Source organism: Pteropus medius, unplaced genomic scaffold (genome assembly GCF_902729225.1).
Source record: "Pteropus medius unplaced genomic scaffold, Ma_sr-lr_union100, whole genome shotgun sequence".
Lineage (NCBI taxonomy): Eukaryota > Metazoa > Chordata > Mammalia > Chiroptera > Pteropodidae > Pteropus > Pteropus medius.
In genome coordinates, this window is record NW_024349802.1 from 8900578 (window position 1) to 8925428 (window position 24851).

General features: G+C 41.0%; 1 protein-coding gene across 46 annotated transcripts in view; it reads right to left on the minus strand.

Moving 5' to 3' along the window:
* KLHL3 (kelch like family member 3) overlaps window positions 1-24851 on the minus strand; it is a 235899-nt gene that overhangs the window by 15147 nt on the left and 195901 nt on the right. For all 46 annotated transcript variants that reach the window (XR_005647248.1, XM_039836141.1, XM_039836138.1 and 43 more), the window contains 5 exons: window positions 22186-22302; window positions 18406-18555; window positions 4887-5004; window positions 4282-4479; window positions 2657-2758 (listed from right to left, as the gene is read on the minus strand). Coding sequence is in view for 45 of the 46 variants with exons in the window: in XM_039836141.1 (XP_039692075.1) it covers window positions 2657-2758; window positions 4282-4479; window positions 4887-5004; window positions 18406-18555; window positions 22186-22302 (685 nt within the window). In the remaining variant the exon portion in view is untranslated. The remainder of the gene's footprint in view (window positions 1-2656; window positions 2759-4281; window positions 4480-4886; window positions 5005-18405; window positions 18556-22185; window positions 22303-24851) is intronic.

Consider the following 24851-nt stretch of genomic DNA (forward strand, 5'->3'; position numbering starts at 1 on the left):
GACCCCTTCCCTCCAGGGCGGACCATCAACTTACTTCCCAACCAGGATAAGCATCCTTCACACCTCAGCCTTCTACTTCCTCTTACATCTGGAAGTACTGAGGAAGTACTGAGGCCCTTTTTAAATAAGCACCCAAATATCTGGGGTGTGTGAATGGAGGGCTCCATGTGCACCCTGGCATGGCTGGAATTTACCTGCAGATGCCCCTGTGATCTCTGAGCCATGCCCAAGAGCCCTGAAGCAACATCACTTATTTTTAAAATTTAAAAAAGAAAAACCACACATAAGCTGTTTATCTAAGAGCATCATTTCCACTTGGGCTGGGGGTGAGGTTGGTCAAAGGGGCAGGAAATTGGTATTTGAATTCTTACAGAGCAGGGATTCAAAACATTTTGGGTTTATCATGTAGAATGCAGTGGGAGGGTCACATGCATGTGTGGTGGTGGAGGGCGGGGATAGTACAATAACTAGTAGGTGAAAATCTGCAATTATTTTAAGTTAAAAAGAGATTCTCAGACTCAAAACTATGCTCTAGCACCAGGACTACTGCCATATCAAATGTAAAATTATTTCTTCTTCCATCTTTGATCCTTTTTTTTCCTGCCCCAAAAACCCCTCAACTGGCCCTTCTACGAGAAAGGAACACCTCCTCCCCAGTTCTGCCATCACCTAAGCCAGAGAGAAAAATCCTGGCCCAGCAGCTCCTCCAGGGCCCAGGCCAGTCTCTCAGTATGTGCGGGCTCAGATACATTAGCAGCCCACCCGCTGCCTACCACTCATCAAAGCCTAAGCCACTGGGGAGTAGACAAGAAGCTCCCCAGGGCAAGCACAGCACACTAGAAACCTTATTCTGTCACAAGTGATCTCTGCTGCTGGGAGCTTCTGCCTACTCTCCAAGCCTCACTGTCCCTTTTCCTAAGAAGGAATTCTTCTAGGCAGCCAGCAGCAAATGATTCTGATTTCTATTCTTTACTTTTCTCCCAGGGTCATTCAGACCATACGGCCACGGTAAGGAGATGATGAGGGGAGGTCATGTGGAAACAACACGGGGAGCTGCGTCCACAAGGCCGCAGTGCAGCAGGGTCCACTTAAGATCCTCCTCACCACGCTCGACAAAGCTGCAAACCGGACTCTCCGTTGCCCCAGGGTGACCCACAGCCAAAACAGCTTCAAATTCAGGATGAACAAGATAAAAACATTCCCAGTCTGTCCTCTGTGTCAACAGGGAATGCTATGAAACAGCACTTCCTCCACACGCAGAACGCGGCCACAGAAGCCTTTGTCAAGGGGAGTATTTCAAATTACTACCGTGAAGGGACCTCCTCTGACCCCTGTCAAACATTCCGACCCTGTGTCAGCTGAAGAAATACCAACTCAAGGTTTCTCCTTGAGTCTATTAATGGGGATATGCTATTTTTAACCCCTACTCTATTGTTTGATAGTCCTGGCTAAGGAAGAAGGGGAAAATGGGAAGGTGGCTAGACAAAGCACTTACATTTGGCAGACAAATCAATTTCTGTTCCACCAGGAGGATGAGATTGCAAGAACCAATTTATCTTTGTAGGAGGACAAAATCCTTGCACTTGCTAAGATAACTTGTTCAGGATGTTAGAATAATATACTTTTAAATGAAAATTTAAACTACACAATACTGGCACAGACCTAGAAATGCAGTGAGAAAAGAGAATCTTTCTATTAATGTCTAACTCACCACACATTACACTCTCCCCAAAGCACTACTGTGTGTTCTTGTGTGTACACACGAGAGAGAGAATGCCTGCATATATGTCTCAATGCACAGATATTCCAGCTAAATTCCCACCTCAGGACAGCGTAATGAATCAGTGTTCTGCAAAGTACAGTGTTTTAGTCCAAATAATACTCTATGCTTTAATACACTAAATTCACAGATGTTTAAAAACTCCTCCCTCTTAGCACTTTCTAGTGGTCTGAAGGAGCGTGGCACAGCAGAAAGAGTAGTGGATTAGGAGTTAGACCTGGGTTCAAGGGCCAGCTATGTTATACTAACAAGGGCACTTACCCTTCTGGGACTCAGTTTCCCCTTCAGGAGAATAGGGAAAATCTAAATCTTGTCTATCTCCTTCAGAAGGGTTTGGGGAATAAAAATGAGGAACTGGATGTGAAAGCTATGTATAAAGCATGGCGCCCTGTCTAACCAGGGCCCAGACCACACCCTATACACCTTTCCTGACCAGAGCAGGGCTCTACCACCAACCTGCCCTGAGGGAAGAAGAAGACTTGGGAAGAGGTGCCCTCCTCACTCAGGGCTCTGTCAGTGTTCAACGTAACAAACGAGGACAAAACTAATTAAACAATTAACTCTCGCTCTCTCTACATTTCTGGGTTATGTACTGACTCTAAATTCCCCACTCTCCTCCCTCCCTAACCTGTGACAGAGCTATTGACAAGGAGCCAAAGTCACAGGCCAGTGTTTCCTCTCTAAGGTTCCTCCTACTTCACTCACTTATTTGTCTCAGGCCAATAGCTTTACCTCTGAGTCTCAACTTTCCTCGTCTGTTAAGTCAGGCAACTAGTACGTGACTCAGGGCAGTGATCAAAGGGATAGAGCCAGAGAACCAGGAAAAGGCCCATGGGCTGGGGCAAGGGCAGGCCCCCACCCACTGCTGCTCCTTACCCTCCACGACACCCACACCCACACTGCTCCGCCGCGTGTTCATTGGGGCCACGAAGAACCACTCGTTGGTCTTGTAGCTGTAGGCTTCCACTGATGCTAGGCCTGGGAGATAAGAGACTCGTGAGATTTCTAGGGCACCAGGCCTCACCCTGCTATGCCAAGAACCAGTGAGGATGGGGAAGAGTGCACACCTAGGGGCTGGTAATCTGGGTGTTTGGGTCAGCACTGCCTCTACCTCACCGTGTGACCTATGGCGCCTGCCTGAAACACATCTGCACTGTGTCTGCCTGAGGAGACCACTAAGACCTGACTCAGACGGTGGGTTGTGAGAGCACAGGGGTTATAACTGAACTGCCCTGTAAACACTGTTAAACGTACAGAATGGAATAAATAGGTTTGCCTCACTGAACACTTATTCTAATCTTCTTTTCCCTTGTCTTCCTCTACCTTGGAAGCTGGAAAGCTGAAAACTTGCCTACACAGACTCCCTTGTAACTACAAGTGACCAAGTCAATGCAGTCTGCCCAGAAGTCTGATGGGGATTTCTGAAATAGCCTTTGCTTTTCTGATACAGGTGCTACCCCTTCCTGCTTTTTTGTACCTGGAACATAAATATGTTGGCTGGAACTTAACAGCCATCTTGTGATCAAGAGAGGCTTAAAGAACTTGGCCCCAGTATTTCTGAGCAACTAGACCAAGTCAGCAATTACCAACCTCTGGACTTCTTGTTTCATGAATGAAACAATAGCTCTCTTTTGTTTAAGCCACAGTTTTGTCAGTTTTTCTAATGACAACCAAAAGCAAATCCTAAAGAATTCTAAAAAGAAACAACGTCCCACTACCCTTCTTTCCCCCTTATTCCCAGGTCCCATTACTAGAGGCAATCTTAACTAGGGGCTAAAGACCCTACAGTTATATGAGTGAGGCAAAGAGAAGGGGCTGGGAAAAGTCATAAATTCCTGAAGACACAAATGAAAATTCAGAGAAGTAAAAGATATTTTTGTTCACATCCCTGGGAGCCAAAGGATATCATTTGAGTTTAACACAGTTTCTGTCTACAGAGACACCACCTGGAGATAGGAGAAGAGATGAGATAATCTCTCCAAGTCCACTGTTAGTTTCTGATTCTAACCTTGACGCTAGATAAAAACCAGGAGCAAGGTGGTGCTCCTGCAGTGGCACAGCCTTGCAAAGCTTCTCTGGGGCAGTACAAGGGACAATGGACAAAAGCTTCGTGTCCTGAGCCAAGTATCTTCCTATGGCTGAACCTTAGCTCCTTCGTCTGTCCAATAGAGGGTTCGGACTATAGTCCTGAGATACCCTCCAGCTAAGTATGCTCTCTTCCTAAGTCTCATCTTCTAAGTAAATGGGTTCCCAGCCACTGGAAAGGAGAAAGGGGCCTCTTCTGAACCCTAGAAATGACAGCATGTGGGCAGTTATATATTCTTTGGGTAGGAAGGCCTGGCTCTGGCACCCAAGCTGGGAGATGAAAAAGGATGGGTTTGTTCTTGGGGAAGTAGCTATGCATGGACAGAAGGTCGGCTAAAGAACTGGCTGAGCAAACCAGGATTGCATGGAGGGTATGTCCCAGTCTGGGACAGATGGGGACCACATTCGGGACCTACCAGTACTGCCATCAAAGCCCCCCACAGCGTAGAGCAGGTCATTGAGCACGGCTGCGCCCAGAGTGCTCCGACGTTCCTGCATGCTCGCGATGGACGTCCACTGGTCCTTTACACCATCATACACGTCCACTGTCCGCACACGCAGTGAGCCATTAAACCCGCCCACAGCATACACATGGCCAGCCATAAACACCACACCTGAGGCACAGGAAATCAAGGCACTGAGGTCATCTCTGACAGCTGATTACTCATGCTGATAAGTGACAGTGGGGGAGCAAGGCAGCCATGTGAATAATTCACCACTGAAGGTGATCTCCATCTTTATATATTTGGAAGTCATTATGGGACTCATTGGATTTTTTTTTTCATATTTGCTTTTCTAATTTTGTTCGATTTAAGCAAATGCTTGGACTTTAGTTTGAAGTCCCTAAGCACATAAGAACTGACCCCAGAAGGTACAGCTAGAAACTGGGCAGGTGGGAAAGCGAAAGGAATCGAGTCTGTAATGCACAGATGTTTAGGGAAACACAAAGCAGGGCATGACTTCTGGCACCAAGCTCAGACAAGCCAGAGAAAGCTGCAAAATGAGAGATGGTGCTGCTCACCGGCTCTGCATCTCCTGGAGGGAAGCTCAGCAATCTGGTCCCATCGATCCTCCTCAAAATCATAGCACTCCACACTGCGGATCGCCTTCGGCGCCTGACCACCAACCACGATCATGACCTCCAGAAAGACAAGTGAGCATTAGCTGGGTCTCCCCAACATCCAATTTATGGGTGACCAATCCCTGGTACTTTCACATGCTAATGGCCCAGGGTCCATGGGTGACCTGAGATGCCAGTTTATAGAGCCACATACATGAAGGTGCTGCCCCTAATCATCAACAGGCATGAGTATTCGAGAAAAGTCTAATGAGCATCTCCCCACAGATACACGACCATCTCCACTTCCCAAATACCCCTGCCCAGGGCTGTGTTTAGGGTACATGCAGACAACTAGGGGCATCTTCTGCAATTTCAGTACCCTCAAGATTTGGGGCAAGAGTACTAAATTTCATACTGAAACAAAATATTCCAAAATATATATCAAAATTTGAATATATTTTAGAAAAGACTACAGAATTTGGATGCATTCTGAGATAAAAATATTTCTGAATGCATAGACTACAGGGGGATACTTATCCATTGCAGTATCAAAAAAAATTGTGAAACACTGCTTTGTGATGGCTACCACAAAAATGTACTCAACCAATGATGTTCTGAAAAACAGTGCTAACAGAGCTATTTCCTCAAGTAAAGTGGTAGCTACCACTGCCAGTCACTGTGTGAAATACGTTGTCATTTGCTTGTCACAGCTCTGCGAGTAGATATGATCAACTCCACTGACAGATGAGGAAAGTAAAGCTCAGAAGACATAGGTAAATTGCCCAAGGTCACACAGCTAAGAGTGGCAGAATAGAGACTGAAAGCCAAGTCTACCTGACAGAGAGATGAGGCCAGCCCCACCAGCCTCCTGCCCTAGAGACAGGGTCCATGCAAAGACAGCTCACTACATCCATGTTTTTCAAACTGCAGGTCATATTTCATTAGTGGGTCATGAGATCACTTTAATGGATTGCAACCAGCATACTTTTTTAATAGAACAGCCCATAAAATATAGTATGAAATATTTGTTCTGGTTATATACACATGTATGTCTCCTGGACAGCAATTTAAACATATTTCTTAGTGCATAGTCTAAATAAATAAACGCCACTCTCTGGCTATGGTAATAGAACTGTGGTACTTAATCGTGGTATCTCTGCTGCTGTGACTTTTGTCACGGGTTATTAATAAATAAAAATTAAGGTACCAAAGTTAACAATAGTTTACACATTTTAATAAACTTGTGCAAAGTCATGACTGTCTCATAATATCATTCTCACTTGCTGGCATTCCAAGATGCTTTCTTAAGCAGAGAGAAAGGGGTGGTAGTCACAGGCAGCTAATCAATATAAGTCACAAGATTTTCTCATCACCAGTAGCCTGTCTTATTTACTCCAGTGGTTTTCAAACGTCAATGTGCATTAGAGTTACCTTGAGGACCTGTTAAAACAGAAATTGCAGGGCCCTACCCCCAGAGTTTCTAATACAGGTCTGGCGCAAGACTGAGAATATGCATCTCTAACAAGTTCCCAGTTGATGCTGATGCTGTTCCCGGATTCCTACTTTGATAACCACTATTTTAACCCACAGACCACAGGGATTACCTGATGTTGTGCCATTAACATATTTGCTGTCGTGAGCTACCGTAGTGCTCTTTACTTCCCCACAATGTAGTTTTGGGTAGAGGAGTGATCATCACAATCTGTGTGAGTTCACAGAAGTAATTCCCTCAGGTGAACATTCTCTACAATAGGAGGAGGCAGAACCAGGGCTGACAAGATCAATCATGTATACTTTCCAGATTCAGGCTCACCCACTGGTCATCAGAGTTAGTCACCACTGTCTGAAGCCAAATGGGTGACCAATGTTCAATAACTCAGAATTCAGTTCCAACTTCTGGAACATCCCAAGGAAACCCAGAACACACAGTCCAGGCTTAAAGCTGCTGCTGCTTCTGGAAATAAACAATTTCCATTTGACTTTGCTTAATGCCTCAGCTCAGAGGGTCCACGGCTTTACGTCAAGAGCAGCCCTTTTCAGCGAGAAGCTGAATTCTGCATTACTTCCCATTTGTAATTCTCTGCTTAGATAGGCATCCATGAACAGTTTAAGCAGCAGGTAAATGAATACAGCCTCTCAGCAAACTTTAGACAATGCCCAACTACCCCTCCAGGGCCGAATGACTTGCCCTGCATTCGTAAACATACCTAAAACTTGCATTATCATTCTGGTTCTGAGTTGATAAAACTAAAATGAAGTCGAATTACTGCAAGGATTTTCTTTTGAAACCTAATATTTGGGGCTGGACAAGAATAAAACCAGTTTTGTTTTCTTTCTGCAGTGACCTCAGGTACCCAAAGCCTTACACATGCTGTTCCCTCTCCTTGAACCATTCTTCCCCCTTTCTGAACCCCCTGCTTTAACACTTGCTTATCTTCAGGTCTCAGTTTACATGTCACTTCCTCCAAGAGGACCTCTCTGCCCTCCAAATCTGAGTTAAATGTCCCTTCTCCGAGATCGCACATGCCCTGTGTTCTCTCATTAAAACTGCTCCACATTACACTTTATCTCTGGTGACTTTGTCTCCCCTCCTAGAGTGAGCCCTGCCAGGGCAGAAAATGTATTTGATAACCCTAGAGTTTTATGGTGCTAGGTAAAAGTGAGGACTCAGATATTAATTTGGAATAAAGAATGAATGAATAGTAAAGAGTACATACAAAGAGATTGATTTTTTAAAAAAATACACAGTTAAATAGAAAAAAATGTACAGGCCAGAATGTCACTTTTTGGGTGAACATATGTTAGACACCAGATTACACATCTGGGGATGCTGAGAAGAACAAACAAATAAAAAGAGAGAGAGTTTTTCCATCTTTTGGCTCAATTACCAGAAGAAAGGCTTCTTATTCTTTATACAAGCTACCAGGCTTATTCTATAAATAAAAAAAGGCAAAGCTTTCAGGGAAGCTCACCATCCTCAGAAAAATATCCCATCAGCAGTACCAGGAGGTCCATTCACATTGAAGAAAATCCAGCACCCATCTCTGAGAGTTTTCATAGTAACACAGAAACAGAATTACAGAAATGCAAAAATTTTAATGTTCAAGTAAAACATGAGTAGAAAGACAAAATACAGGACAATGTTTTCAAAATAAACTTGCCTTTGAGCTCATAAAACCACTGGTGAGGAAAGACTTTTCATATTCAAAACCTGTACAATGATCTTGGAAGAGTAGATATGAGGTTTTGTAGGACAGGACCATCAGTTTCTGAAAATGTAGAGGTAGCTCAAGGCAGAGGGAGCTGCAGATGTACTTTCTGATTCTCTCCTAGGCATAAGAAATCCAGTTTCTATGGCAGCCCTTGGAAGAAGCCATCACACAAGAAAAACTACACTCATCATCATGTAATTGTACAGAGTTAAAAGAATAAATTCCCTATCTTGAATACTAACAGACGGTTGTTTCCATAGATATCTCATCTTAGCAACCAGTTAGACAAAAATGAGTATTCCCCGAAGTCTACTTGTATTACATCTCTTAAATTATAAACCTCTACCTACTAAAGAAGGCCACAGGATGTCAGGGCAAGAAGAGACCTGAATCGTTCTCTCTTACGAGCCCTCATTTTACATTTCCAGAAAAACTCAGGCCTAACGAGTTCAATAGGCATATTTCTGTTTTCCCCCAACACCCTTAAATCTCAGTTTACTAAAGATCTGTAATGCCTTTAATAGAGATTACTAAAACAAATCTGCTTATTTAATGATTACTACTTTTAACATTTATCCTTCAAGGTAACCATAAATTACTACTAGTGGTCATATGGGAATCAGGATAAACCAAAGAGCTAGTTCCAGGCTAACAATTGTGCTAGACTGAACATGATTTAATCATTCTCAAGATCTGCAGTATACTTGTGAGTCTTGCAGGGCACCTCAGGGTCCTGCCCCCAAGTCCCAATTTGTCACTGTGTTGAAGGCTGCAGAAGTTCTGGTGAATGGAGAGTTCTGGTTGACAGAGCCAGACTCAACTGTGGGGGTGGAGGGTGGGGGAGGTAAGGGATGGTTATTGGACATCTCCCAAGGAAAACATGCTCATTTACTACAATGAGATTAGTGAGACCATGGAAAGACTACTTGATTCCTTAGGAAGGAAATTTAACTCCCAGCCTAACACGACAGTTTTGAATAAATATATACAGACACATCTTTCACATGGATGATTCTGACTCTACCAGTATGACTGTGGAAGTTAAAGCACATTGGTCCCTCCTCATGATATGATAACCACTCTGTGTCTGAGAGCCATTAGGTACCAGAGAACAGCCAGAGAAAGGAGCAGTAGGTGAACAGAGCAGAGCTTTCCAGCGCATTGTAGATCCAGTCCCTAACCCTAACCCATATGTCACTAGACTCGCCACTAAGGTGAGAGAAACAACCTGGGCTCTGCACCTTCTTCATCAGGAAAGAGTAGAGCGTATGTCCAAACTCTCTTCCATGACCGGTGAGCTGGGCAGAAGGCAGGCCCAGCCAGTCGGTCCCTCGGGCCAGGGCAGGAAGTGAGACTCTCTCTTACCCTGGTGCGTGGGGCCGCAGGGCTAACACCAAAAATTCATCCGAAGGAGCATGTCCAGTCGACGCAGAAGACTTGTTCCAGCAGGTTTCTGAGCAACGGGTGCTCCAGGCAAGAGCTGACAGCCGAGGTGCAGAAACAGTGGGGATTAGAGACTCAGCAATGTGAAAGCAAGACCCAGGGAAGAGGGGAGTGGGAAAGTGGGCTTTAGAGTCAGGCACTCTTTATTCCAAATATCAGCCCAGTCACTAACTAGCTGTGTGACCAAGGGCAAGGCACTTACCCTTGCTAAGCCTTACTTTCATTACCTGTAATATCAAGATAATAGGATGTTTCTTTCATGGGTGTCAGGAAACTTAAATGAGATAAAGCACTTAACATAGTGCTTGGTAAACAGCAAATACTAAATGTTAGCTTCTATTATTAGAATAAAACCAACATCATATTGCCATTATTATTAAAGCAGTTGCTAAAAAACATACTCCCAATAAATGGTAGAAAAGGACACCTTTATTTCTGTGAAAGAGAGAGTGAGCACCACCAATTCCAGGAGTGATGATGGGGCTTTTTCAGGACCTCAGAGTGTCTTCCAGGTATGGCCTGGATCCATTTCAAGGGCCAAGATGGAAGAAGAGCAGGGGCCTGGCCCAGGTGAGAAGTCATCCTACCCACTATGCCAACAGCCTTGTTTCCAACACTGTCTACCGAAAGCAGGACAGCCCAACTCAGGAGGAGGCCACTTACTTTTAGCCCAAAAGGCTTTTGGGCTGCATTTTTAAAGAGTTAAATAGGATGTCAACTGAACTGAAATGACTGAAAAGTGCCAAGCTCAGTATATCTCCAAAGGGTTCATTCGCATCTTCTGGAACCTAATTCCTCTACTGCTATCTGTGGAATAGGGTAACCTAGGAGTGTTTCGAGCAGCTGGGAGACAGCCTCTGGTTTCCATGGCAACGCAGCCTCTGGGAAAGTGCTGGGCGTTGAATGTGTGGGATGATGCTATTAGCTGTTCCGGCTTGAATGTGTTAGTATGAGCCATGCATATACAGCTCAGAAAAAACAGCCAGCTATCTCAAGGCAAAGTCCTATTTCTTTCAGGGAGGGGGACCGGTTGGCAAATACATTCACTGCTGACAATTGCTGAAAACAGGGCAAACCTCTCTCCACCACTTTGTTTCTTAAAGTCGGCTCTGTTAGCAAGCCTATCTGGGCTGAATTCATGAAAGTCCAAACGAGCCTGCCCTTGGAATTCCTGTGGCTCCTCCTCTAACTAGGCCAATTATCTCTCAACTTCTCCTCTTCCTCCACTTATTTAGCTACTTAAACATTTCCATCTTACTTTCTCAAAAGGACCTCTTAAAATTAAAAGTCCCCAGAGGGCAGGAATTGGGCTCTTCCCGCATAGTACTGAGGTAAAATGCTTTTGTGAAATTTGGAAGCAGTATAATACAATAGTTAAAAGCACAGGGTCTGGAGTCAGCCATCCTTGGCTTAAATCTCAGTTTGGCTATTTACTAGCTGTGATTTAAAGATACATCACACATTCTTTGATACTACTTCATTCAAGACATGTAACTTAATTCCCATCCCTTTGAATGTGGTCTAGACTTACTGACTTGCACCTAGCAAATAAAATACTGCATAAGTGATGATGGAACATCACTTTGAAAGTAGGTTACAAAAAGTCTACAGCTTATGTCTTAGCCATGCTCTCTTGTTCTCTTGCTGTAGAATGACTTCCCTGGGGGAAGCTAGCTATCATGTCATGAAGACACTCAAGTGGCTTATGGAGAGGCCATAGGGTGAGGAACCAAGTCCTACAAGCAATCATGAGAATGAGCTTAGAATCAGATCCTCCCTAAACGAGCCTAGATTTGACTGCAGCCCCAACCAACAGCTTGATTACAATTTTATGAGAGGCTCTGCACCAGAACAACCCACTAAGCCACTCTGGGGCTCTTGCCCACAAAAACTGTGAGATAATAAACATTTGTTGCATTAAGTCATGAAGGTTAGGGTAATTCGTAATGCAGAAATTTGTAACTAATACATAATAAATAGGTGACATAACCCAAGATCTAATTTCCTCATGTGTAAAATGGAGACAATTACAATTCTGAAAATCCTATGAGGCAGTAAATGTAAATCACTTAGCCCAGTACTTGGCATATGGCTAAGTGCTCAGCAGCTGCAATCTGCTATTATCATCATTGTGGGGTTAGTACTGTGCAGTGCTCAAAAGCATAGGCTTTGAGTTGGTCAGACCAGGATCCAAGCCCTCGTGTTGCCATTTAGCTGTGAAACCCTAGGTGGGTAATTCAATCTCACTGAATCTCAGTTTTCTCCTACATTAGTATTTCCAGAGTTGTTATGAAGATAAAATAAAATAATGTATATAAAGTGCTTTGCCTAAAACACAAAGAAGCTGTGTTTAAACAATCCTGCTTGTATCGTCATCAATGCCTTTGGTAATAAGGACGATGACCCAGGGAAGCAACAAAGCACAAAGTACAAATTACTTAAAGGACCATGAGATGGTGTGAGCCAGTCCTTTCCTGCAGTCAGCTAAGCCACTTTTGGGGTGTTCCCTCTCAAAAACAACTTGCATTTGACCTTGGAGGCAGCTCAGGCCTCAGCTCCTGCAGAAAGCTTCCCTGACTCCTTGCCCCTCTCCATGCTCCTAGAGTATCTTGCCCATATCTCCATTGTAGCACTTACACAGTTCATTGTAACTATCTTTTCATATCTGTCTCCCGTCTGCCCAGTCTGGAGCACCTTGCACAAGGGACCATCTCATGTAAGTCTTTGTGGCTCCGGCACCTAACACAGTCTCTGGCACTTGGTCGACTCAATGGAAGTGTGTGGGATGAGTGAATTGAGAAATTAATGAGTTAATGCATGCATGATAGTTTATAGTTTATTGCCAGTGTTGTTGTTTTAATTTAAGGATTTTACAACCCATCTATCCCTCAGGAACAACTGTACTCTTTCGGTACTAGACTTGTAGGCTGAACCGAATGTTCTAGGGTCAATCTACATTAGTGATCAAAAGAGGATATGAAGTAGGACATAAGTCCTCACTACAACCATGCAAAAACACATGTATAAATGCTAAAAAGCATTGGAAATCAACTAGGGGTAACAGAAATGGTCAGTGTTAAATCTCCATGAGGTTATTTCTTCTTTAAAAATGTATCTCTTTCACTAATGAAAACTTTTACTATCACCCACCCTGTATTAGACTCCGGGTTCTGTGCCAAGGACAAAAATGAATAATTCCTGCCATCATGGAACTAGACAGTAGAGGCGCTAACACTCTAGAAGAGAACCCTAAGTACCTCTCTGAAGTGTCAGCCTGGGGCCCTCACTAATCTCCTATCCATGTTTTTCAGAAACCCATGAAGCCATCACCAATCTGACCTCTCCTCCATTAAATAAGCTTTCTCATCAATTAAGTTTCTACATACTAGCAGTAAACTACTAGAAATTGGAATTTTAAAAGAAAACATTTATAATAGCATCAAAAATGATGAAATAACTAGGGATAAATCTAACAAAAAACATTCAAGACCCATACATTGAAAACTCTAAAATATTGCTAAGAGAAATTAGAGAAGACCTAAATAAATGGAGATATATACTGTGTTCATGGATCAGATGATTTAGTATTGCTAGTACGTCAACCCTCCCCTAATTGATATAACAATTCAACACAATCCCTACCAAAAGCCCCACAGGCTTTCCTGTAAAAATAGGTAAGCTGATTCTAAAACTTATATAGACATGCAAATAACTTAAAATAGCAAAACAACTTTGAAGAACAAAATTGGAGGACTCACACTACCTGATTTCAAGATCTATTATATTATAAAGCTAATAATCAAAGCAAACTGATACTGCTGTAAAGACAGACAAATCAATTAAAAGGACAGCATAAAGTACAGAAAGAGACCAACACATACAAGTCAATTATTTACAATAAAGGTACCAAAGTAATTCAATGAAGGAGAATCTTTCCAATAAATGCTGTGGAAAAACTGGATATTCAAATGCAATAAACGAACCCTGACCCCTTACTTCACACATCACGCATTTTTTTAAATCTCAAAAAAGATCATAGACCTAAATGTAAAACCTAAAACTTTCAAATTTTGAGAAGAAAGCATAAGAGAAAATCTTTGTGATCTTAGATTAGGCAGATTTTTAGATAGGTTTAAATTATAAATCGTAAGTCAAAACAGAAAAAAAATGATAAAATCAAAATCTTCTGCTCTTCCAAAGATACTGATAAGAAAATAAAAAGATAAGACACAGGTTGGAAGAAAATATTTGCAAAATATATATTTGATAAAAGACTTGTATCTATAATACATAAAGAGTTCTTAAAACTCAATAAAAATAACCCGTTTTAAAATGGAGAAAAGATTTAAAATGAGACTTTACCAAAGAAGATATACAGATGGCAAATAAGAAGCATATGAAAAGATGTTCAACATCATTAGTAATTAGAGAAATGCAAATTAAAACTACAGTGAGATACCACTATATACATACTAGAATAACCAAAATTTTAAAAAATAGTTAATACAAGTAATGGAAAGACTATAGAGTAATTGGATGGAAATGCTAATAAAAGTGCATAATGGTACAGCCATTTTGAAAAACAGTTTAGCAATTTTTTATAAAGTTAAACATATACTTACCATACAACCCAGCAATCCTACTCCAAGGTATTACCCAAGAGAAATTAAAATATATGTTCACACAAAGATCTGTTAGTGAATATTCAAAGCAGCTTTATTTGTAATAGCTAAAAACTGCACATCCAAATGTTCATCAACTGGTAAATGGATAAACATATTACAGTACATCCATACGAGGGAATATTACTTAGCAATAAAAGAAATGAACTCCTGATACATGCAAAACCATGGAGAATCTCAAAAGCATTATGCTAAAAGAAAGCTAGCAAGTTCAAAAGACTACATACGCCATGATTTCATTTATATGACATTCTAGAAAAGATAAAAGTACAAGGACAGAAATCGTTGTCATGGGCTGGGAGATGAAAGAAGGGGCTTGTCTACAAAGCAGCACAAGGCGAGTTTTTAGAGTGATTAAAATATTCTATATTTTGATTAGGATGGTGGTTACATGACTATGCATTTGTCAAAGTTCATCAATTTGCATCTCTAAAAAGTGAATTTTACTGTGCATAAATTATTATACCTGATAAATCAGCATTTAAAAGAAAATAATATGGGATGTTGATAATGAGGAGAAGCTATCCATGTCAGGACAGAGGTGTTCGAGAAATCTCTGTACCTTCCTCTCAATTTTTCTATGAACCTAAAACTGCTCAAAAAATATAGTCTCCATTTTAAAAAAAAAAGTAAATATATTAGAAATACATCTATTAAAATGAATGGGATGCTATATTTTAATTAAAGGAGGTTTTAAAATTAAAAAAAGAAAAGAAGGAAAAGAATCTTTTTCATTTGCCCCCAAAACCTGAAAACTTGTCCCTGGGAGGCAATTTGGTACAAAAACAAAAAGCACACACTGACTCTAGAGTGGAATAGACCTTGATTCAAATCCTAGCTCTGCACTTACTAGGTAACTGCACAAGTAACATCCTCTCTGAGTAAACTCTGTAAAGTACAGACATGAATAGTATTGACCAATTATAGTGATAATAAAATCATGTACAATCTGATAATTCTCAAAGCTATAGTTTCCTTCAGCGTACCCCATTCCTCAAACTGACAGTGGGGATCCCCCTCATTAATTTAAGTGCTCAAACAATGGTGACAGGAATAGAGTTTGACAACCTAACTTTAAACCGTTCAAGGATTAAAGTCAGGGGAACAATAAGGCAAAGAGCAGCAATGCCTTTTTCTTTAAATCCTTCAACAGATGCAAAGGAAGTCCTGGTTCAGTTGCTTGCAGAAAGCAATGTGCCCAGAAATCTAAAACATTTTCCTTCGGAAAATAAATGGTTCCTAAAGAGTAAAGGCCACAGGAGGACAACTTTGACCTCCTGAAACAAGGAGCAGATTTTTCTCTACTATACAGTCAATATCCGGGGAGGGGGGAGGGGGAGGCGGAGGCTGGTCTCAGTATGCTTAGCCCAGGCTCAGATATAAACTTGGCTTTGATTTTTAAAACTGTTTGTGGGTATATGTGTCAAAAGGTAGATGTGGAGTCTAGAAAAGGAGAGGTCACTAGGTATTGTCTCCACACAAAGAAACTGGGCCAGCTCTGCACCATTTCCTTAGCTACAGAATACACTTCTCAGGAAAAGATATCATTAACGTGATATCACATAGGATAAGAACTTCAGTTTCCAAAAAGAAAAGTCACAAAGACATTCAATGAGGCCAGCAGAAAATCAGGGATGGAAAAAGCCTCCTCCATATAAAATAACAGTGCATCTTAGAATCAATAATCTCTAGACACAAGTTTGTGGAAATTTAGATCATAATGCGTGTGGTATTCAAGTCGATGGGAGAGTGGGAAATTATTTAATAAAATAACTTTGAGGCTCAAGTCTTGCAACACTAATAAAGCTGGATTCCTACTCTCTCTCTCTATAGCAAAATAAATTCTAAGCGTACTAAAGATTCTAATATAAAACAGAAATCATAGAAGTACTTAAAGAAAACTTTTTTTTAATCTCAGACAAACCATTTCTAAGCATGATGCAAAACCGAAACTATAAAGCAAAAAATAGATCAATTTGACAATTTAAAAAATTGTTTTGGGGGATTCAAAAAAATGTCCTAAGTTTTGAGGCAAATTGCAAACTGAAAATATATATATATTTTTAAATACAAAGGCCTAACCTCTTTAACATAAAAAGAGCCCTTATAAACTCTTGATAAAAAAATGTATAATCCAAAAGAACATGAACAGAGAATTCAAAAAAAGAAATATAAATGCCATTAATTATATAAAACCAAGATTAATCTCATTCACACTTAAAGAAATGCAAACTAAAATAAGATGCCACCTTTTAAAGGATGTTTGACATGGAAATGTTTATAATTAAAAAATGGAAATTATTGCAAATCTACCAACAGAGGACAGTTAAATAAATAACAGTACATAAATATAATTAAATACCATGTACCTACTACAATTTAACTATACTGGAAACATTGAAAGCAGTCTGTAGCATATGGTTAAGTAGGAGGAAAAAACGATTTCAATCTGTATAGCAAGATTCCATTTATCTAAAAGTGTTCATTTTTATCTATTTGTGAATAAATGCACAAAGATATGTCTGGAAAGAAAATTTACCAAAATGACTGCAGTGATAGCCCTTGGGTAGAGGAATTTCAGGTGATTTTTTGCTTTATTTCAAAACTGTAGTGTTCTTTTAAAAATCTACGATGAGCACATATTTTTAAAACTAAAGAAAACTGTCATTTTCATTTTTGAATATTATCAAGTTTCAGTACGATATTTCAACAAAATAAAACAAAAGGCTGTCAACATGCAGTATGGCAAATGGCCAAGGCCAAGACCAAGACCCTTGCCCTGTGGCTGCCCCTTCAAACCAGCACTAGGCAACAGGAGGCAGACAGATAAGTACATACTCTAAGGTTTGCAAAAGTAAAGCAAGGTGCAGGAAGGCAAGGGTTCAGAGAACAGGTTTGAAGGGTGAGAAAGATTCAAGTCAAACATTGGTTCCACCTTATTAGCTGTGTTGACCTTGGCCAAGTCACTTAATCTCTCTGAATTTGTTTCCTTGTTATAGAAATAGGATAACTGCCTCTACTGTATAGGGTTGCTGAGAGGATGAAATAAGATAGACATGTGATACCTTCAGCTAACTGTTTGGCACATGTAAACATCAGGTGCTTGTGTTATTATCTGGGACATTTATAACATTCATTCACATTACAACCACTATATTCTCCATGACTCAGGGTCACAGAGCAAAGTGAAGGAACTGCAAACCTCAGAGAATCCAAACATCTGGTCTTGAACAACATGCTTCTCTAGCCCTTTGAAACCCTTCCTGGAAGCAGCAAGTGAGGGATGTGGCAGCCAGCCGAATGTGAAAGAGGAGGACAAAGCAAGGGCCTAAATAATTCCCTGATGCTGCCTACTGTGCAGTCGATGAGCCAGCACGACTCACTCCTCTCCTCCCACTTTTCCTCCTGGGTTGGCTGGAACCTTCCCACACACAGCTGTATGTTACAATCCTAGAAAGACTACTTGAATGCCAAACCAGAAAGGACTTAGATCATCTACTGCAGCATCTTTCATTCTGCAGATGAGGCACCTGAGGACCAGAGAGGAGAGGGGACTTGCAGGGAACCAAAGCAATCAGTAACCAGCACAGACTCTTGATCATGGAGTCACCTCCTACTCTCGTCCTTCCCTTCCCCTGGCTGCACCCTCACAAGGTCTCATTTCCCCTCATTTCTGTTCCCTTCTTCATTACCTGTCAGAATCCTTAAGGACTCTTCTCTCCTCCAGCAGCCTTAATTGTCCTTTATGGCTCTATGATGAGGGAAGGAACCAAACTAGGATTATTCTGACTCAAAGAATGGCCTAGAAAGAGGACTGTTATGGCCATCACTAAGTCATGAGCCATTCTTCTGCTTCCAATAGCAATACGGCCCAAACTATGGTGTGAAACAAGAAGGGGAGAGAGAAGAGCTCTCAATTACTCTCAATCCTCCCTGGTGACACTGGAGGTTACCTTGAAACTCTTAAGAAAGGAAGAGACAGGTACCAGCAGATTCAGGAGGAACCAGCAGACTCCATCTCTTAGGTCGAAATGCAACCAAGATGCAGGGCAGCCATGGGTGAGGAAAGACTTGAAGGCAGGAGTGGAAGGCCAGTTTCCCAGGACAGTCCCGACTCCTGGCAGTGACTGGGCTGGGGCTTACCTTGGGCAGACTGACTGGAGTCCTGGGCTTGGTCCTTGGGTTCTTAATCAAGAGCCTCTGATCCAGAGGAAGCAGATGGTATTTCATAGCTTCGATGAGGAAGTCCTTACAGGTATTGTTATTCTTTATCAAAGCTTCTTCTTCAACCGTCTAGAGGTAATAACCCACAGGTGATCCAGGAGTAGAGCTCAACCACATTTGCCACCCTAGGCTGAGTCATTCTTGCACTCTGGCACTCATTCATTCCCACACCGCACCATCTCAGACCTCAAGAGAAAGGTCCACAGGGTTACGACTTGGTGCTCACCTCTTGCATTTCAAAAGCTCTGTGGAGTAAGTGATTAAACTCTGGCATCAAACAGACAGGGATACAAACCCCAGCTCTTAATTCCTGTGCTTCTCAATTTTCTCATTTGTAAAATGGGCATATTAAAGTTGCCTACGACCTCACTGATTGTGTGTTTGTTTGCTGGTTTTGAGGCTTAAATGAGATTATGAAAATGAAGACAATTAGTTGTCCTGAAAGCCTTTTCCCACATTCCTCCTAGTTTGAGTGCACTATAATGTTTTGGTCAGACATTTGAGAGGGGGAAAGGGAGAAAAAATAAAGGAAGAGGTATGAAATAAAACAACGTGACAGTCAAGAAGAACTCATATCCATATTCTTAAGTGAAATCCTCAGGGAGAAAACTAGCCAGTGAGGCACTCTCTAACAGAGCAGTGATATCAGATAAGAAAAAATGTCCTGCACAAAAGTCCCACCTACTGACTTCACCTTGGACTCCATCTAAGCTGGGACTATGGCTTCTTCACCTCTTATTCCAGAGCTATGGATCTAAGCAGAAGTTCAACAAGTATAAAGCTAAATGTTTCCTGAGCAAGGCCAAGGATGAAACATTCTGGTGCTCTCTCAAATCTCCACTCTTTTGTCCAGGTCAGATTGCTATGTGGCATATCTGTAAGGAGTGGTATGGTCTCTGGAGGCCGCTTTACATTTTCTTTGCTGAAGTGTTTGGGATCTGTTGGGAAAGGTCAATTCCATTCAACAGCTAACACTGACTGAATGTCTCCTGGTTAGGTACCCCAGTGCTGGACACCAGGAAGGAAATGTTGAACAAGACAAAGGTTCTGACACAGGGGTGCTCAAGTCCAGTTAGAGAATGAGAAGGGCCTCCACACCTCAACTATCTCAGCCCTCAAGCTGGTCAAGCATAAGGCCTAGCTGAGCCTCTCCTGGGTCCCTGCCTGTAACTGGGAATGAAAATGTGGCCAAGGCCGTCATCTACTGGGCAGCATTGAAGCTAGCAGAGAAAGAAGAATTGGTGAGATAGGGCCTCTGCCACCTCTCCCAGAGATAATTCTCAAGAATACTCCCAAGAACACTGTTTCTCAGAAGGTTTTTTTACTCTCCCACTGAGGGACTGAGCCAGATTGGAACAAATGATAAACTTAGGGTCAGTTAAAAAAAATTAACAGGATGAGAGAGGATCTCTAAAAAAGCTTGGGAGGAAAGAGAAATGCATGAACAGCTACTTCTCCCAAAGAACTCATTCAAGCTTGAATGAAAAGCTCCCCTAGAAAGTTAATGCTTCATGGGTGCAGAGTTTAAATTTGGGGTGATGAAAAAGTTTTAGAAATAGATATGGTGATGGTTGTACAGCAGGGTGAATGCAATAAATACCACTTAAAATGCTAGTTTATGTCATCTATTTTATCATAATAAAAATTATTTTTACAATATAGCAAGTTACACACTTAGTACAATATTTTTAAACAGTTAATAAAAACCTAATAAATATTAACTATTGGGGAAAAAAAAAACAAAAACAAGGAAACACCTCCCCTAGAAGTCTGACATTGTTGGTACAAGTCTGTCTGGAGCTTTCCCTTTCTCCTCCTCCTTCTCCTCTACATCAGCCATCCCCAGTGGGTTATACTAATTTTAAGTTTCAAGGTCAAATAAGTGTTAACAAAATATCCTCTTCCAGACATGTTCTAAAAGGATCTTTTTTTAAAAGGGAAAGAGAAATGCCTAAAAAAAGCCCTTTTTAAAAAAAAGGGTCTCCCACAACAGTTCTTAGGCCCATTGCCTCTGACCCCCTTTTTCTTCAGATCTAAACCCTACTTTGTCATAATAACCCAGGAACTATTTTCTAAAGTCTTTGTTAAGTTTTGGCTGTAGACATCTGATGGAGGTTGTGACTAGGGGTCTCTCAGGCCCCTTTAACTTTCCCTGGAACACAGGTCCACAGGCGGCCGTCCCTCCCGTGGAACCGAGACTGTGCTGGAGGCCAGACGGCCACCTCTACCTTTGATCAGTTTCTCCTTGGACAGTGGGAAGTCAGACTCTGACACTGGGAGCTCTGACTGGTTCAGTCCCTCCGCTTAGGGAATTTTTTTCTAGACGAAGGATATGCTGCCACTAGGTGGCAGTGGGTACCATTCAAAGAGCAAATTGCAGGGCTCGGCACCTGAGAAGAATCTCTGAATCTCTGAGGTTCAGAGATTCAGAGAACTTTTTTCTAACCCCTTGGCCTATAGATAGCAGTGTCACGAGCTGAAGTCTTTACAAGTGCTTGTGAGGACACTGTCTCCTCTATTACCAATAGTCGCAGTGGTTGTGACAACAGTAGTTAATATCAGCTAGAGTCACTGAACACTGGGTTGCAGGCTTTACATGGATTATCTCATTCTATCGCCAAACAATCCTATAAAGGCAGGTGAGAAGACTGAGGTTTATCAGATGAGAAGACTGAGGTTTAGAAAGATTGAGAATTTGCCCAGTGTTAGATGGCTGGCAAGTGACAGAGCTAAGCTGAAGGGCTGCTGAGCCTCTTCTTATCTTTCCTTTGCTCTTTCCATTTCTTCCAGAAACTTTCCAGGGACAGCTAAGGGCTGGTCTACTGCCTCAGTGCTTTGTTTTGTTAATGTATTTAAGTTTTAATCTCTGCATGCTTGTAAGAGTATGTAACGTCATTTAACTGTACAAAATAAGTCATGTAATAGATAAACAGAAGAGAGCGTATCAAAGATGGCAGCCTGCTTAGTGCAAGGTATGTGCTTTAGAGCCATACAGACTTCTATTTGGATCCTGACCCTGTCTCTTACCAGCTGGTGACTCCAGATAAATCCCAACCTCCATAAGCCTCAAGGCCCAAATTTGTAAAAATGGGGTTAAAATCTCTGCTCACAGGGTTATTATAAGGATTGAATGAGAAAACATGTGGCACCATGTTTTCAGAAGTAGATGAAATATGCATTCCAGGCACTGTGAGGAATTGGTTTATACACTCCTGAATTGGACTCCAAGTTGCCTAAAAGTGAGGCAAAAAGGGAACATGGCAACACTTCAGACATGACCCTTCTTGCTTGGTCCTCAACAATAAAAGCAGCTATTATCAAACATTTGCTTTGCCCTGCTCCGTGCTGAACAGCTGACTTACAGATTTACAACACCTTTGGCCCCCACAACAACCCTGCTGGCCTGCTGGCCTCTATTATAATTTCCCTTCTATGGAAGAATAAACTGAGCCTTTAAGAGGTTAAATAAAAACTCCAAACTAACAAGCAATAGAGCAGGGACTGAAACCTAAGTGTCTTATTCTCAAACCAACGCAAGCCTTACACTACCACACCTCACACTTAACCCAGTGAGGTGATGCCCACAACCCCTACAACCCAGAAAATGCCTCAACCATTCCATACAACCAAGGTTGCCCACTGCTACTCCTAGAGGCCTGGGGAAGTAGGGAACGCCTTAGTTCTTCACACAGGACTCACCTGGACTAGGTAATCCCTAGGTAGAAGAGGGAGACGGACATGTTCCATCAGTTTTGCCATGTGCTCTAAACGGGTTTCTTTCTCATAATTAATCCAGGAAATCACAGCTTCAAATACCTATAAAGAAAATCAACACAGATAACTTCACCAAAGAGACGACAGCTTTCAAACAACTTTCTCAACTTGAAAAAAGGAAAAAAAGTTAAAAGTTATCCACAATATTTAAAGTCCAATATTTAAAATGAAACAAAAATAGAAAGTCTTTGTTTACTAGCTGCTGTGAGAGAGTAATCACACACACACGTTATAATAAACCTGTGATCCCAAATGTAGAATCTTCAGGTTCATTGCAAAATAAAAATTAGTTCCAGTAGTTATTTAAGAGTAGAAATACAGAGCAATAATTCTGAACCAAATTTTATAAAGAATGCTCAAGAGGACCAGAAGCTGCAAGGGCAATGTCATCATCCCCCTCACACACACCCTTCTTTTCATTTACCTCTCCCATGTTCGGTTAATGCAGAATAAAAACAATTAAGAATATCCTCTGCCAACAGTTGGTGGTAATGATGAATTGCAAAAATTTCTCCATAGATTTAATCTCTCCTTTGAGGTCAGAATTCATTTTTATACAAATCAAAACTGGGCTTGGAGAGAGCATTTGAGATCTTACTCCCTAGCACATGTTGTCAGTTTGGCTCAAATAAACTCATAAAAATTTTCTACAGGCCTGAGAAAGAAAAAAAAAAAAAGGGCTTGGAACCAAAAAGGAGGATCTATGGTTTGGGTGTTTGCCTTACTCAAAGATAAGTCTAAATTGAAACTCTGCACTACCATATACACACGGACAGATAAAATTCAACATTGATAAGGTTGCAGGGAAACTAGCACTGTTTGTGGAAACTTAATTAACATGGCTTTTTAAGAGGGGAGGGAAGAATTTGGCAATATTAGTTCAAAAATTTAAATGTGCATATTCTTTGACCTAAAAATAACACTTTGAGAGCTCTAGCCTACAAAAATACAAAAGTGGTGCACAACTACGTGTTCCAAGATGTCTACTGCACATTTTTGTAACAGGATAAATAAGGAAACAACCTAAAGTTCACTAGTGGAGAAATTATTAACCTAGTATCCATACCTTGGGAAGTTTTCAGGTGTTAAAAAGAATAAAACAAAATACCATGTGCCAGAAAGCAAATAAGAGCTCAAACGTTAAGGGGTACACAACAAATGGACACAGAGCCTACTGGATGGGGCTTTCACTGCCAACATTTGGGGCAACTTAAACATCAAAAAGAATAATGAAGAAATCAGACAGTGCTGCTTGGGTGGGAAGTGGGTGGGGGTGATGACTGGGAAGGGGCCAAAGGAAAACTTTATGGTAATGATATGTGGCAGTTACATAGGCATATGCATTTGTCAAAACTAATCAAACTGTACACTTATTACCTATACAGTTAACTGTGTGTAAATCATACCTCAATTTAAAATATTCTTAGTTAAAAAAAAAAAAATGATAGCAATGGATGACAACAACAAATAAAAGAATACATGAGTCCATACAATACTAAAAAAAAAGATATGGGAAGGGCTCTTCTTCACAGAAAAATGCCAGCTAATAAAAGTAGAAGAAATGATAGAATTTGGAGAAACATAATTTTGCAACTGTCAATGTAATATCTGATTCAGCAAAGATCATCCATGGATGCTAAAATCGTTGGGTAAAAAGTTGTTGAGGAACAAGATATTCATAGTTCTCAAGGTATTACCTCCCAGATTGCTTATTAAGTACATCGGAGGGTGGAGAACCTCAGATGGGGAAATCTGACAGATACCACTTCAGCAAGAGATCAAACCTAGCACTGTAGGACAAATTATATTCTTGATAGTGATGTAATAGGAAGGACAAAGTGTCCTCTATGTAATATTCTTCCTAAAATGTTTAACCTGAATCTTATAGCAAGGAAACAATCAGACAACTCCATATTTGGAATATTCTACAAGACAGCTAGCCTGGATTCTTCAAAACTTGATATTATGAAAGACCAAAAAAAAAGGTGGGGGGCAGGGAAACAGTTCTAGATTAAGGGGATTTAGAGACAGAAGAACTAAATGCAATGCATGATCCTTGACTGGATCATGGATTTAAAAGAAACAGTCACAAAGGACTTTTTTGAGACTAATAGGAAATTTGAATACCCACTAAATATTAGACAATATTATTGTATCAGTTTTAACTCTCTTTGGTATGGTAATGGTTTTATGGCTAGAAAAGAGAACCTCCTTGTTCTTAGGAAGTGAAAACCAAAATATTTTGGAGTGAAGTATCATGGTTTCTGCAATTTACTGTCAAATGATTCAGCAAAATAAAAGATTAAATATGCAGAGAGAGAGAGAGAGAAAGCAAATGAGACAAAATGTTAACAACTGGTGAATCCAGGTAAAGAGTGTATGAATGTTCATTCTTTCAAATTCTCCCACAGGTTTAAAACTTTTCAAAACAACAAGTGGAGGGAAGAAGAAAAGAAATTCTAAGAGAAAAGGAAAAATACTACAACAACATTTAAAATGTGGCAAAAAGTCGAAATGACAACTATATCTCCCGGAAGGGGTGAGACTTCAATTTTTCTTAACTTAATTATATTTTTGTGTATATTGATATA